The 17,110-nt window shown below is 30.4% G+C and overlaps 1 protein-coding gene and 1 non-coding gene across 2 annotated transcripts; both read left to right on the forward strand.

Annotated features, from left to right (window-relative positions):
* The first annotated feature begins 2,461 nt into the window (after positions 1–2,461).
* On the forward strand, positions 2,462–3,645 carry LOC105952057 (glycine-rich RNA-binding protein). Its single transcript, XM_012975562.2, has 2 exons — positions 2,462–2,711; positions 3,047–3,645. Exons 1-2 carry the CDS (start codon positions 2,604–2,606, stop codon positions 3,449–3,451), a joined length of 513 nt encoding a protein of 170 aa, XP_012831016.2. The 5' UTR covers positions 2,462–2,603; the 3' UTR covers positions 3,452–3,645.
* Positions 3,646–12,856: 9,211 nt separating this feature from the next.
* Positions 12,857–14,034, forward strand: LOC105952009 (transcription factor RADIALIS). Its single transcript, XR_016029797.1, has 2 exons — positions 12,857–13,211; positions 13,840–14,034. It is a non-coding gene; the product is annotated as a transcription factor RADIALIS (transcript).
* Positions 14,035–17,110: the final 3,076 nt, after the last annotated feature.

Consider the following 17,110-nt stretch of genomic DNA (forward strand, 5'->3'; position numbering starts at 1 on the left):
TTTTGTATATGAATTAATAGAAAATATTTATTACCATAATAGTTAAATATTTTTTAAAGTTGGACTAAATGTAAGAGAAGACTAAATAAGTCAATGATTCTTGCCATAGTATAGTATTTAATTTATAGGGTTATAATAATTGGGTAGATAATATTCATTAATCATCATAATATACAACTAATCATAATTCCCTCGTTTAAGGAAAGTGCTTTCAAGAAATTTAATAAATTTTGAAAATATGAATATATGGATTTTAATAAATATATAAACATTAATAATTTTTCGAATCATGACTCGTATGCATAATATTATTATCGTGTTTTTATTGTTAATAATATTATATACTGAAATGAAGTGCTAAAATATAGAAAAACAAATGAATATTAGGAATTATTTTTTTAACCATTTTTTTGAAAAATTTATGGGGTTATATCATAAAAAAAATAAAAAAAATTCACAAATGGATAATATATTTTATATATCCCTATCATAATATTTTACTCTATGAATAATGAGTTGTAATATAGTACATAAGAATCGGCCATCTATAGTTGGTGGGAAGGTGGACTTAAAAACTAGTGTTTTTTTTCTAAGTGTCCGTTAGAAAATTTAAAAAGAGTGGTTGCCTAATTAATTAATGTCACTCAAGACATATGTTAAACATTTATTAAATTCAACTTTTCCACTCCATCTTATATGATGTGAGAATCAGCTAATCGGTGAAGGAGTCCGATTTTTTGCCAAAACATCCCAAATCATCGCTGAATTGATTAATTGTGGGATAAATTTGAGGGAACCTTCACTGATATAGCGGCGGTTGGTTCTAGTCATGAGTGGTCGGATGATTGCAATATAATCATGGGTGATCGAATAGGGGTGGCCGATTGCCTGACTTGGATAATAAATAAACGGAAAATATAAAGTATAAATGTAGTAAAAAATGAGGTGAGGTAAATAATAGTGAAATAGTAGGTGAAAAGTTAAAACAATATAAAGAAAAATTGTATTTTTAATATATTAAAACTAATAAAATAAAATAAAAATTCAGTTGAACCAATTCGGTTCTATAGAACCATGACTCAAATGGTCGTCCGGTTCTATAAGCGGTCCGGTTCTGACAACAATGGAGAGACACATTTCAAGAGGGGAAAAAGGTCAAAAAAGGGAAAATGATAAAATATGAATAAAACAAGGTTGGGATCACCATTTTTATGAAAATGTCATTAGAATCTACTTTATGAGTAATTATATATATCTAATATAATCATTAAAAAGGATAATGCAAGTGAGTAAGCACACGTGACCACCACCATAATTGGTTAATTTGTAAGAAAATTAAATTTAAAAACAAAATTCGAAATGGGCTTTTTACTTTATACATATGCAAGCCCGTATAAATATACTTGTACGTCAATTTTGATGGCCTTAAAAAAAAAGCCCTTATAGAGAGCCCGAATAGTATTAAAAACCCACCTTTAAAAATATCTCATCGTGGGCCACGTCAGCAGTAGGCCACTTGGGAAAAAATATCTTTCAAATTATCTCTATTTTAACCCGAGTTAGGTCAGTCGGCGCGGTGAAGGGTATATTCCGTAGTATTCGTGACTTTTTTAATGGGGTTAAATTAAATATTAATATTAACCTTGTTAAATTAAATTAAAATGACTATTCATATCAAAAAAACATAAATCACACTATATTAAATTAATATTGATATTTCATTCAAAACTAGTAATATTATTTATTTTTAAAATTCATAAAATAAAATAAAATGGTTGTATTCATATTACCAACTGAAATGTTAAATGTTGTTTCCATTTTTTTGACCGTCGAACCTAATTTGGACAAATTTATAGTTTGATTTTCGCAAAAATCGAAAGAAGAAAACAATAGCTCTTTGAGTTAGCTTTCTAAATCAACTCAAATCAGCTAGATTGGATGTTATGTGACAAAGTTATGTATGAACGACTGATACATCAAAGTTGTGAGCAATGTTCATTGATCAATGTATATTTTGCTCATCGAACAATCGACTTTGGTGATTAAAATTGGATTAGAAGGCTAACTCAAAAAACTACAAATTCTATGTTTCCCAATTTCGCAAAATTTAAATTAAAAAAGATCAAAATCACATTTGAAATCGACACAATATTATTAAAGCTCAAACGACACTTATCACTTTCCAACAACTAAAATCAATCATCGTCCCATATTTTCAACGGTAAATTTTTTTGTAATCAATTACTAAACTCACAAAAATCGAGCCGATAATCCCAACTCACGAACAACCCTAACCCTAGTTAAAAGAAAAAAAATATAGGATAATTCCAAATATAATTATGCAAATATTTAACTATTGTCCGATAGAGCTTCCCACGGAAACCGGCTACACTAGCGGGCAGACAATCCCCGCCGCCCTCCTCTTTTAACCACGGTTCCATAAACTGACAAAAATACCCCCACATACTGCGCACACCGCTTTAACCCTAAACCTAACCAATCCTCCCACCTATATATACACACCAGTACTCCATCCTCTTCTCATCACCTCCTTTTATTTTCAAAAACAAATCTGTAAAAAAATCTCAGAAAGAAAAAAATCAATGGCGGATGTTGAATTTAGATGTTTCGTAGGTGGGTTGGCGTGGGCAACCACCGATCAATCGCTGGAGCACGCGTTTTCACAGTACGGCGAAGTCATCGAATCGAAGGTCCGTTTGTCGCAGAGATCGGATCTCAGCCGATTCGATCTCATCTGCTGACGTTACTGTTACTGTTACCGTTACTCTCTACTGATTACTGTTACTCTACTGTTACTGTTACTCTCCGTTACTCTACTGTTACTGTTTCTGTTACTATAAATTTACACCTGAAAAGGTACGCTCTTTCGTCCTCTCTTTTTTTCACCGGAAAAGAGTCGTCGAAGATCGGAAAATTGATTTTTTTTTAATTTTTTTTTAATTTTGGCGAATTTTGTATTTTAGATCTGGATCTGAAAAATCGATTAGATCTGATGAATTTTTGTTTTTTTGGTGATGATTTGCAGATTATTAACGATCGTGAAACTGGTAGATCCAGGGGATTTGGATTCGTTACTTTTAAGGATGAGAGATCTATGAGGGAAGCGATCGAAGGTATGAACGGCCAGGAGCTTGACGGCCGTAACATCACCGTGAACGAGGCTCAGTCTCGTGGTAGCGGCGGCGGTGGCGGCGGCGGATTTGGTGGTCCTCGTCGTGAAGGTGGTTATGGAGGAGGCGGCGGTGGTGGATATGGTCGCCGTGAAGGTGGTGGTGGTGGATATGGTGGAAACGGAGGCGGCGGTGGATATGGACGTCGTGAAGGTGGTGGTGGTTATGGCGGCGGCGGCCGTGGTGGAGGCGGTGGCTATGGCGGCGACCGTGGCTACTCTTCCCGTGGTGGAGGATCTGAAGGAAACTGGAGAGAATGAGCTTGTTGTTAGGGTTTAGTTTGGTTTTATTTTACAGTAATCTTCGTGTTTGAAGTTTTCGGATTCGATTGTTGGTTTGATTTCGTGGTTATTCTATCGGTTATCGTTTTCTTTGAAGTCGTTTATTGTCGAATGTATGAATCAGTGTTTACAGAGTTCACAATCATGGAATGAAGTTAATTGTGGTTCTTACATGTCCTGAATTTGTTGTCTATTCTAACTTTAGTTTGAATCTTGATTTAAGTTTAAATTCCGGAATCGAAAGATATGTGCTCACATTTTGATTGCAATAACTGAAAGAGAAATTGAATAACGAAATAGTGTACCTTTACAAAGTTTTTTACAACAACGTCTTCGTCTCAGAAAAGTGACAATCCATGGGTCTAGTTGGGGTGTAGGATAGATAAAAACCCTAGTCGATTTGCACCGATAATTGAATAGAGATTAAAAAGCTCATAAAAAGTTGATTATACTCCGATGCCCAATCTTGTGCCGATAATCGAATAGAGATTAAAAAGCTCATAGAAGGTCGATTGTACTCCGATGCCCAATCTTGCGCCTATAATCGAATAGAGATTAAGAAGCTCATAGAAGGTCGATTGTACTCCAATGCCCAATCTTGCACCGATAATCGGATAGAGGGCACAAAATTACTTCAATTGCACTTGCCTCTCGTATATTGATCAAGAACTTTCTGTTTGTAGTGTTGGATCATGGGCTTAACAAGTGCATCTAGTGGACGCGTTCTAATGTCGGTTTTTTTTTTATTACGGATTCTAGAAGAGAAAATCGAGAGCATTTTGAGAGAAGTAGAAGATATTGTAGAGTTAATTAAATGTCTCTTTTCGAATTTGTTGGATATGGAAATCATTCTCTCCCTTTTGTTTGAATCTACTTATACTGTTTATATAAGTATAAGTATAATCTTGGATTCAGAAACTTAAACATCATTAATCAAGCTTTTACCCTTAAATTCGGCTCGTGCATTCTCACTATTCCACATCTATTTGGGTTGAGTTCATGAAAGCTAAATATCTGCGTAAAAACTCTCTACTTTATGTAAATCAAACCAAATCTAATCACAACTATATGTAGAAAATCATATGCAAAAATATAACTCTCGTAAAAGAATGTTGCTTTTGGATACTTGATAATGGTAAAACAATTAATTTCTGGTTTGATAAATGGATTGATAACATTAGAATTGCAGATTACATCAAAGAGATTCCCCCATGATAAGTTAAATCTTACGGTTTCTAGTCTAATCAATAAATCTACTAAAAAATGGAACCTCCAATCTGTTGAACACTTAATACCTGTTTTCATCTTTGATAAAATTAAAGATATCTATATCCCTATGTATAATAGAAAAGATACATTGCAATGGCACTATCAAAAAATGGTAAATTTACTATTAAAAGCATTTATCTTTGGATTCTTTATTCTACTCATATTGGTCACGGTCCATCTTAATCATGGAATAAGCTTTGGAAAATAAAAGTCAGTCGCAGAAGTAAGTTTTTCTTTTGGCAATTGGCCCATAGCATTATATCAACCTCTGACTTCCTTTATAGACGAAAAATCATTTGAATCAAGCAACTGCCCCTTGTATTTAAAACATCCTGAAACCACTTACCATCTTTGTTATAAATGTGAGTCTTTCAAGCTGTTACTTAGGAATCTTCCATCTCTTCAAATTAAGGAAAACTGTCATTTTTGTATACTCGGCATAATAACAATCTCATTAAAAAATGTTGGTTCTTTTTTGGTTAATATGGAAGGCCCGAAATGAATTTCTCTTTCAAAACATCAACATAAATATTACTCGAATATAGGATCATGCTAGACAGTTTTTCATCTTGGAGTCATGCAAAACACCAACCAGCAATCATACTAAAATTAAATGGACCCCCATCACCAAATTGGTTTAAAATTAATATTGATGGCTCTTCACTTTCAAACCCTGGAAAAACAGGTATTTGAGGTGTCATACGTAACAATACATGTAACCTACCTCATCACGGCTTTTGCCGAAAATATTGGTACTACCAGTAATAATAAAGCAGAGGTTTGTTCATAAGGCTCTCACAATTGCTAGAGACAGGAAATCTCAAAACTCATTATTGAAACTGACTCAAGTTTTCTGTTATCTTGTTTTAATAGGAGGACATATTCCACAGCAAGCTGCAAACCCTGCTGGAGGACAGTGAAAAAATGCTTTCCAGAACGTTCGACTTATTTTTGGGTATAGAGAGACTAATAGTGTGGTGGACATGCTTACAGAAAAAAGAGCGTCACTTAGCTTTGGATACGTCCTTAATTTTGATAACACACCTTACTTTTTGAAAGAACTTTTGTTAAAGGATTTGCATATCCTGTATGAACGCCAAACTTTAAATCCATGTAATATCTCCCTCCTTTTGAAATAATAATATAGACCGTGTTTTTATTTGTTAAGAAAAAGTATTAAGTATTTACATGTAGATATTTAATCTTGTGTTTTTTTTTTACTATTATTCCTCCTCGTATTATGCCAAAAGTTATTGCACTTTATGGTTATTTCTATGTTACACTGGGTGAATTTTATAGTTTATGTCTACACAAACTATATTTTTGTGTGTATATGAATGGTAAAGATAGCATAGAATAGACCCGCACTTTATATAACATTTTTGTTTTTATTATTTATTATGAGTTTGGGGCTATTGATTCTTTCGTGGTCAATCTTTGTGGGCTTGGAAATAAAGGCTTTATATACGGACCATTTATTTGACAAATCATTTCGGCCTCATAAGTCTATTATTAATTTACACACATCATTATGGAAATCCCAATGGGCCAAGTCTCTACATAGCTCATCTTTATTTTACATGATTTTACTTACTGAAATGCTATTCATAGAACAATTTTTAACGGCTTGCATTGCGACTTTATTTCATTTGTAACTTTTCTTAAAAAAATTCAAAATCCTCTCAAACCCTATCAAAGGTCCTTCGAATTCTTGCGGATTAAACGAGCAATTCAACAACGATTTAAGGTAAAATTCGAACTCGAAATCGTTAACCCAATATTTTATAGTAGTATATTAACAAATTTCGTCGAAAATCTATACGTTTTCAGTATTTTGAAAAATTCGAAACTTTTTGGAAAAAAGTTACGTTTCGTGTAAGAACTCACGAAATTAAGGGGCTAATTTCGTGATTTTTCCCACGAAATTAGATTAATTGTTTGTTTTTTCTTACGTTTCGTGCAAAATCATACGAAACAAAAGCTTACATTTTGTGAGATATTTCTCACGAAATGTAAGCTTTTGTTTCATATGATTTTGCACGAAGCATATGTGTTTTGGCAGTTTTACTGTTATTTCGTGGAAAAACACACGAAATTAGTGCTTGTATTTCGTGAGTTCTTACACGAAATGTAAGCATTAATTTCGTGTGTTTTTCCACGAAATAGCTGCATTCAGCTTTTTTTTAAGATTTGTTTTATTTATTATTATTATTTATACTGACGTTAATCTTATTAATAAAAGTAAGGTTGCTTTGGGTAAAACCCTAGGGTTTTTTTCCCGCTCATTTAATGGTTATAATTGTCATTTGCTTGATTAATTTCTTTTATTATTTTATTTAGTTAATTTATTAAAATCAATTGTAACAACTAATTCTCAGATTTTTCTGCTTTCTCAATATTTCCTTCCCCGAATTCCTTCCCACAAATCTAAAGATACGTATATTTCTCCATCAACATTCTGCCTTCCAACTTCTCTAAGATTTAAGGCATGATTTGTTTAAGTTTATAAATTTATTCTTTTCCAAAACCCTGTAACACAAGGTTGCTACAAAATGGGGCTGAAAAATCGTACGTATCGCATTGATGGCAGTTGCTCAATTCCAGGTTCATTTTGGTTCCTCTTTTGAATAAAAAAATATTCTTTGATTAGTTTTTGTAAGTCATTCGAAAGATTTATTGATGTGATAAGTTTCTTGCTTTGTAAATCGTTGAACATAATTGTCTATATGTGAGTTTTTTGTTTGATGTTTGCTGTCAATTTTTCAGATTGTTTCTCCGAATGTGATTCATAAGAGGCAAATGCAGTCATGACGAGCGACATCATGTTTTCAAGAAAAAAAGGAAATTTTTGAATGTGACCGGTAAGAGGCAAATATGACGTTCATAACTTTGTTTTTTACATGTACAATTCATATGGACTTCGATCTCTCTTTATTATAATTACTCCCTCTCTCTCGAGAAAGTTTCCTTAGGTATTCTGAAAAACTCTCTTCTCGAATTGTTGGAGGTGACTGCATTAAATTATTCTTCTTGGATTGTTACGTTCTTTTCATGAATGTTTATCTACATTTTTGTTTTCATGTCGAAGGGCCACTTTTCGAAGAATCCTGAAACTCCTTCTATGGCACTAAAATGTGTACATATATTACTCTGCGCTCTTATTGTGTAAATCATTATGCAAGTTCAACAAAGATGTCAACAACTTACAATATATCCCGTCCCATAATCTTCTATTTATTGAAGGTAAGATTGTGTTTTTCATATGTTTTATTGCCCCATTATCTAATTCAATGCTAAGAAATGGCAAAAGCTGGTGATATATGCTGCCCAAGGCTGGAAAGAAGAAACAGAGAATATTTTTAGAGTTGTTTTTTTTCCTTTTTCGTTTCTTTTTGTTTTATTTTGCAATTTTAATGATTATCAATGATATTATCATCGTATATAGATTAACTATTCAAGTTAAGAAAATGATTTTATCTGATTTTAGTTTATTAAGTTATATACTTCTTTTATCATTTTTTGCTTTTTTAATCTATATTTATTTGTTTATGTTTACTCTAGATTTATATTTTATTGTTTTTCTATACTCATATTCTCTCATGTTTTACTAATCTGTTGGATAGCGGTCGAACATGAGTTATAATATTCAAGGCTTGAAAAAAATTATTAGGAGATTAAATTTGTCCAAATATTTCCGATTGTAACTTTTTATTCAAGTATCTTTGAAATATTTTCTCTTAAGAAAATATATAATTATCAATGCAATTATATTCCCAAAATGAATAGTGTATGTTTAACTTAATTTTATTGATAAAATAATTATATGCCTCATGATTGAAATTAGTGGAATTTTTACTTCGTAATAATTCTTCGATTTTGTAATTAATCTCATGCATCATCTTCTTTGTGGTTTTTGAGCTGCTATTATTGTAGCAGTTATTTGTTAAAATGTCATCCATCTCATCATCGTTTATCTACCTTTACAGTCTCTTCATAATAGTTAATTAACAATCCTTCATTTAACAAATATAGATCTAGGGCCAGTATAATCTACCTAATTTTTTTTGTAAAATTCCGTGCATCGCACGGGTTAAATTACTAGTAGTGTTTTATTTAACAGATGGCAGGCAAAGGAAAATCAAAGGCAATTATGCGAGTAGTTCGTGAAGAGGCTGAACATCAAGTGCGCGAGCGCGAGCGCATGACTATGTCTACACGACGTAGGCGAGAGGCTGAGAGAGCCGGTGAAGCGAGATCATCAATTCCACATCCCGATGTTGGGTCTTCTCGTGCTATGGAGGAGGAGGAAGAGGAGGATGTTGTGGACCCCGTTCACGAGACTGAGGTTGTAGCTCGTGGAGGTCGTGGAGGCCGAGGACGGGGCCGTGGAGGTCGTGGTGGTCGAGCTGATACTCGAGTCAATCCGGATGTGCTAGATGGTCCATTTCCCGGTGGCCCGCGGGATCCGTCTTTGATTCCGAGTTTCAAGTCGCACGTAGCGGCATTACGGCATATATTTGGAGGAGAGAAGTAAGTTAATTACTTGTTTTAATTTTAATATTATAATTTTTGTATCTTATATTAAAAAACTTTTATAGTTGATTAATTAATATTTTTGTATCTTTTTATTTTTTGTTAGGAACTAATTATTTTACTAATCTTGTTTATTATTATTACGAACTATTTAATTTGCTAGTTTGTTATTTTGTATATTAATTCACTAGTTTTATGATTTGAATTTAGAAACTACGTACAACTGAAGCAATTAAAGTATATCTTATAAACAACCTTACAAATTTAATCATTCCAAAAACATAGGTTAAACATATAAAATGCAAAACACAATGCTACAAATTTAAATATTCCAAAACATAAATTAAACATTTAAATGCAAAATTAAAACAAATACAAATTTAAACATAAGTTAAACTTTCAAATACCCGGCAGATGGTTATGATTACCATTACTCACACTCAATCACCATAATCCATCCTCCGTTGATTTTTTACCAATTAACCTGAACGGACAAGAACGTTTCTTCAATAGTACGTGTCCTCCAGATTGATATCTTGCACACGTTAAAACATGATATTTTTCTGACTAATTGCTGTGTCTTTTGCCCACATAATTAACGCTTCTCTACTATCACACACAATACCACATTCAAAGAAGTGACTATGATCGTGAGATTGTTCTCTTAGTTCCTGTATAAATATTTAAAATTGAAAGACAATATTTAAGGGATTTCGTAGAAAAACATACGAAATGTAAACTGCAATTTCGTGTAAAAACACACGAAATAAGAGCTTCCATTTTGTAGGTTTTACTACGAAATGGAAGCTTTAATTTCGTATGCTTGTCTACGAAACAAACAACAAACGATTTTAAGACATATTTCGTATAGTATTACACGAAATGAGAGCTTATATTTCGTGTGTTATAACACGAAATGTCTAAAAACGTTGGAAATGAACAAAAAACGTGTATTTTCACCTCAAAATCGAAGCCGTTGTCATCCATGTCGATAATACTTGTGCTCTAACTGATATTAGTCGAAAAATTACTCAAATTGAAAAATTTCAAGAATTAAAGGTTGAGAGTGTTTGAGAGGAGATTTGGATAAGATTTGGATAAGAAAAAAAAATAAATTATTTTGCACTGCGAATGGTAAAAACCGCACTGATAATAGCAAACCCCTTTTACTTATTTATTTTATTTTTTTTAATTTTTTTTGGCGCAAAAATTTTATTTGATACCTTTAATGCCACCACACTAGTCACAAGCCCATTCAACTGCGGTCAACTTGATTTGATAAATAGTCGAGTTGAGCTGAAACGAGTTTTAATCAAGCCGGACACAAATAAAATTTGAATAGCGCTTGATTTCTAATCCATATGTTATCATTTTATAATCGAGCTCGAAATCGTACCGAATTTCACAACTTTTCAAAATAAAATGTGTACAAATTTTGTTCACTATGTTAAGAAACTGAGTTGAGTTCAAATTAGAAACATTGCCCACAAAAGTGAAAAAAAAAACACAAAGACATGATGAAATAAAGGATAACGCTTATGTTCCTACAAAGAATCTTAGTAACAAGAATACAGTCCCACAATATCTCTGTGTCCAATCTCACACAATCTGCACTACGTACAATTTTATTCAGTCTTTGTTATGATGAACGCATGCATGCAAAAGTTTCAACAAATTACTATCATATATATATATATATATATATATATATACACACATATATATATATATATATATATATATATAATAATAATAATAATAATAATAATAATAATAATAATTTTGCTATTATTTTTTTGGGGAAATATGATTTTAGGGTTTGTACATAATAATAGTATAATAATAGTGTGATATATATATATATATATATATATATATATATATATATATATATATATATATATATATATATATATATATATTATGTATATATTTCACACTATTATATTATTATTATGTACAAACCCTAAAATCATATTTTCCCAAAAAAATAATAGCAAGATTCTAATTGGTACACTATTTGATTTTATTTGCTGAAAGATGATTTTGCATGATATGATTATGTCAGCAAGAATATCTTCATCATGGGAGTAACATATTTAGTGGGGCTCAATATTACCAAGCCTTCTTATCTTATAAAAATAAAATTAAATATAAAATATAAAATTAAAATAAAATAAAATTGCCGAGTCTTCAATTACAAACTCGTTTGATTGTCAATCTACAATTATTAGAATAAAATTGTTTAATTGTTTAAGTATTATTCAATATAATACTTATAACTTTTTGAATGTGACCAAATATTTACTAAGTTTATAATTATTTTAATTCAATTATACTAATTGAAAGAACATGACTGCATGGTGACAATTGATCTGAGTTCGAACGACTCGCAACAATTTTTAGAAATTAAAGTTAAGTGAGTTTTTCTCAGGCTAGAACTACACAAAGATTCCAAGGCATCTCTCAGAATATTCTTTTTACTATTTTTTCATAAGAAAATAGCATAAAATAATTAAATATATGTAATATTTAATTAAAATACCATCAATTAACTATTTGAATTTATACTTGTACCCAAAAAAAATAGGGCATCTCACCAAATTTTTAAATTTTGTTTTTTTTTTTACTTTACAATTTTTAGAATAAATTAAATAGCATAAAACAATTAAAGATATGTAATATTTTAGTTAAAATAGTATCAATTAACTATTTAAATTAATTATTCAAGAAAATATTAATCATGTATTGTTCAATTGACCATTTGAATAAGTGTATGTATTTGGATTTACATGGGGAGATATTTTGTCTAGTTGTGTGCATGCTTGTGTTTGAAGGAACCAATCAAAAAACGAGGTACTAATTAATCAATCCCAATAAACCAAACCATGTGAAAATTTGTTGGTTAGATAAGTTAAAAACATATACTAAAACAAGAAACTCCTACCCTAAACTAGGGATTGTATTCATTAATTCCCTAATTAATCCCCACAAACTTTCTTGTTTGACCCATAATAACTAGTATATATGACAGCTGGCTTTTCGCAATCTCAATTATAAGGCTTCCTTCGGTTGCCACGATTAGATTAGCTGAAATAAAATTATTTATCGAATCTGGGATGTCCGATAAAAAAACATTTCTAAAAGGTAAGATAAACCATGTTAACATAATATGTACAGGTCGACACACGGGCAAGTTATTAGAGATACCAAACGTTGAAATAAAGTTCAATTATTTAATTAATCATGGCTAATCCCTATAACCAAACGAGACCTTAGTTTAATATAAAGTTTAACTTTTATAATATTTGCTATTTAAGGGTTTCAATTTTGTCATTTGTCACTCTTAATATTAGTGGAAAGAGAATTAATTAATTTTTTTTTAAATTTTCTTAATACGTACGGAACAAAATATCATACAAAATATAAATCGAGGATACATATAGAGATTCTTCAATATTGTTTGCAAGTACTTATTTGTCCTTCAAATTCTGTGGTTCTCAAGTAAACAAATCACTCAAAATTCACCACAATTGACAACTTTACCCTCACCCCATGAAAGCCTATAAAAACACCACCATTTCCATTTCATTTGCCACCATCAATCTATATTTCTCTCTAATTTCAATAAAATAAAAAATAGCAAAATAAATATTGACCAATGGCATCAAGCTCGGCGAATCGTGACTCGGGAAGAAAATGGACCGCGAAGGAGAACAAAGACTTCGAGGAGGCATTGGCCGAATTCGACAAAGACACACCCGAGCGGTGGTCAAACGTTGCTCGAGCAGTCGGTACTCGAACGGTGGAGGAAGTTAAGAAACACTACGAAGTTCTCCTCGAAGATCTTAATAAAATCGAGAGTGGTAAGGTACCCTTGCCCAATTACAAGACCACTTGTGGAAGTTCTTAAATTCTCGTGGTCGTAACACTAAAGGTTAGTACATACCAAATTTTGTCGGAATTTTTTTTTTTTCGGCTGCCTTTTCAATTTAGCTAGTAATAAAAGTTACATTTTTTTTAATAATTTTGGAATATAAAGATTTTATTTTGCACTAAGGACCACTCAAATGGAATTAGTGGTTTGGTTATATGTCACGACCCACATTCTGTTTCAAGTCATCTTCGACCAATATATAATATAAGTCTAAATTCATGAAAGGTTTTTTTTTTTTTTTTTGTTTTTTTTTAATAAAATTTAAATATATAAATTATCCTAAATAAGAAAATAAAAAGAATTTCATGCCTAACTCTTGCAATTAGATATTCAATTTACATTATTTTGGCATGTCCTCTAAATTATAAATTAAATACCAGAAAAAGCCTCTCCCAATTGGGCCTTAAAGATATTTATTTAATTATATATATTTATTCTTTTCTTTTTTGGTGGGGGGTGGGGTTATATTTTTTGCACTTAATTTTCACGTGCACTGTAACTTGTAATTTGTTTTAATTAAAACTAAAATATTTTCGCCTAAAACCATGCATATATTCAGGCATGCATCTACTATTATTTAATTTTATTTCTCTGGCTATTTTTTGAATATATTTTATTTCCCATGCAGGATGAAAACCAGAAGCTGCGCTGATTAATTAAGTACTATAAAAATAATTAATTATGAATTTTTAGTCATAAGATAAATAGTTATTAAATTATGTGTTTGAGAATCACATGTATAAGTAGTGGTTCTTAATCAAATTATATTGGCCAGGTTGCATTAGTATATTATATATCTATGTTGAAAATTTTAAATTTATAATCTGCATTTTTTTTTATGTTGGTTTGAATCTGGAAAAAACCAAATATTAATAAGAATTGTGAAAAATATCTCACTCGTGTGCATGCATGCCGGGAACAGTACTAGTATATATATATATATACACATAGTTATGTGTTATTATGTGTAAATTAGTGGTGCAAAATCACCCATGTAAATATTCATCGGATGCAGCATCTACAAAACCCGAAAACCTAATTAAATTACGTGGAACTCAATGATTTAAGCCAAAAAATATGGATGGACGAATTACATGTGTATCATCGGAGAATGTTAGGTATTGTTTGCTCAACGACCTAACAAGGATTTATTCTATAATACAGCTAGTTGAAATACAACGGGTTGATCTTTACCATTAATATATATATATACACAAACACATACACACCCACATTGGTGGGTGTAGTTCAACGGTAAATATCCACTCAATGTAAATAACTCGGGAAAGAACATGCACGTGAACGTACGTTTATGGGGACTAACCTAAATATTAAAAATAAATAAAAATAAAATCATTAAATACAATAAAATATTTTACTTTCATTAAATACCTTTCTTTCCAACAAAACTAAAAAGAAAAAAAAAAGAAGGTAATATATTAGTTATTGGGCCATGTGAAGTTGTTCAAGTTAAAGTTAGCCCAATGGGCTTACTAAGTCCTCCAGTAATAAAGTTGCAAAGTCATAATTTTAACTCAACAGCAGTAGATTTGATTTGATTTGATTGGGGGGCCCTTTTTTTTTACAATATTTTGGAATTTTTTTTTGAGAATTGGGGTGATTTTGTAATTAATTACAAAAATACAATAAAGCGTCATTTAAAATGACGCGCTTTGCCGACCGTTGGATTGAGCTTCGATTGACGGCCAGATCTCCTATTTTGTCCTCTTAATCGGACGTCCAGGGATTGATCAGAAGATCTGACGGTCGCTAAAACGCGTCATTTTGAATGACGCGCTTTGACCTGTCAGATGGTTAAACGCGTCGTTTCAAACTGTGCGTTTTAGCGGCCGTCCGATTCTTCTCGATCTAACGGTCGTGATTTCAGCCGAATATATATATATATATATATATATATATATATATATATATATATATATATATATATATATATATATATATATATATATATATATATATATATATATATATCCCTTAAACAATTACAATTCTCATATTTGCTGCCTTGCTCCCTTCTTCCCAACACCCGTAAGTTTTCTTTCTCTCCCTTTTTTATTTGTTAATTATTATTTATTATTGTTTAATTTATATTTTAACTAATGTAGGTAATTTAATTAATTTCAGCAGGGTACTTATTGAGGTAATTTTTTTCACTCTTTCAATTATTATTATAGTTAAATAGAATTTTAATTATTAATATAATTTTGTTAAATTTTTATTAATGGTGGATTAATGAAATTTTGATCTAGTAAATTATCAATTAATTTGGAGATAAATTATTTCTTGTATTGTTAAAATATATATAATTTATTATGAAATTCAAATTTTTATTGTTTTTTTTCGTTGTTATTTGTAGGTTAAACTTTAACTTAGGGTGGATTTAAGAAGAAATGTTTGATTGTGTTTAAATAATTTCTGAAATTTAAATTTTTTGTAATGGTTTAAATATGATACGAGTAGAATAATTAGTAGGATAAATTAATTAATTATTAGTGAGTTAGTGGATAAATTGGTAGAATTAGTCATGACATTAGAATAGGTATTATCCTCAACAAGGCTACCAACATTGGAACTTATGTTCAAATCTTAGTTTATGAACTATTATGTGGTTTTGTTCGTTTATGGTCTCCTTTTCAACCAGAGTTTTTGTAGAATTTAAGAATTTTCGAACCGTAGACAAGTTTGTTTACTTCTTCTATATTTTATAATTTTAAGGAGACGAGTTTTGTTGTGTTTTTATTTGTTCAAATTGTTGATGTTATTGGTGCTAGTAATCACTGTAAATGGTGTGTGCCATTTTCTTAGTACCATTAATTTTGACCATAAATCGTCTTTTTTACCATAATTAGGATTTAGATTTCAAATTCATGATTTCAAACCGTTCGAATTTATGGATGTTTGGTCAAAATTCAAAATCAATGACTTCAAAATTCTTATTTTTTTTTCTTTTCAATTTATGAAAATGGTAAAATTACACTTTAGCCCCTCAAGTTTACATCAGTTTCACTTTTGATCCCATGTTTTAATATTTTATCATATTTTTATCCTTTTTTTTTTTAAATAATGTCTGAAATTTAAATTTTGGTGTGTTTTGATTGTTATAATTAGGTGAAATGTAATTTGTGGTTGATTGAGAAGGGATTTACACTGCTATCAAATAATAATTATTTGGAGGTATTTATTTGTTATATTGGACAAATATTATTATTTTTAATTGCTGAAATTTTAATTTTGTTTTTTTATTGTTATAACTAGGTGGAAGCTTAATTTGTGGTGTTTTGAGAAGGGATTTTTGTAGCTAGCAAATAATAATAATTTGAAGGTAATTATTTGTTATATTGTACAAATGTAGTACAACTTGGAGCTGTGTTTTTTTCCCCATTTTTAAATAATTGCTGAAATTTTTATTTTGATGGTCTTTTTATTATTATAAATAGGTGGAAGTTTAACTTGTGGTGGATTGAGTAGTGATTTTGGGTGCTAGCAAATCTACAATTATCTTTGCAGTAAATTAAATATTTTATTGGTTAATTTAAGTCTTACTTGAATGATAAGTTTGCTAATTTATACAAATTGTTTGTTTTTTAACTGGTTAGTGTTATATGAATGTGTCAAAAAATTACGAGTTACACAATGTGTTTAGGATTTATAATATACAAATTAATAGTTTTGGAACTATCAAATTATAAAAAGAATTAGAAAATATTAAATATTAATTGTTTGTTTTAACTGATTTATAATATAACATAAGTGTTTGTAGCTATAAAAAGAAATAGAAAATATTAAATATTTCGAAATAAAAATAATAATCTCAAAATATCAAAATATAGGGTTTCAATGGCGACTCCGGGTAGGAATACTGTCAAAGTTTTCGTGTA

The sequence above is a fragment of the Erythranthe guttata genome, chromosome 14 (genome assembly GCF_056151865.1).
Source record: "Erythranthe guttata isolate IM_541 chromosome 14, IM_541, whole genome shotgun sequence".
Lineage (NCBI taxonomy): Eukaryota > Viridiplantae > Streptophyta > Magnoliopsida > Lamiales > Phrymaceae > Erythranthe > Erythranthe guttata.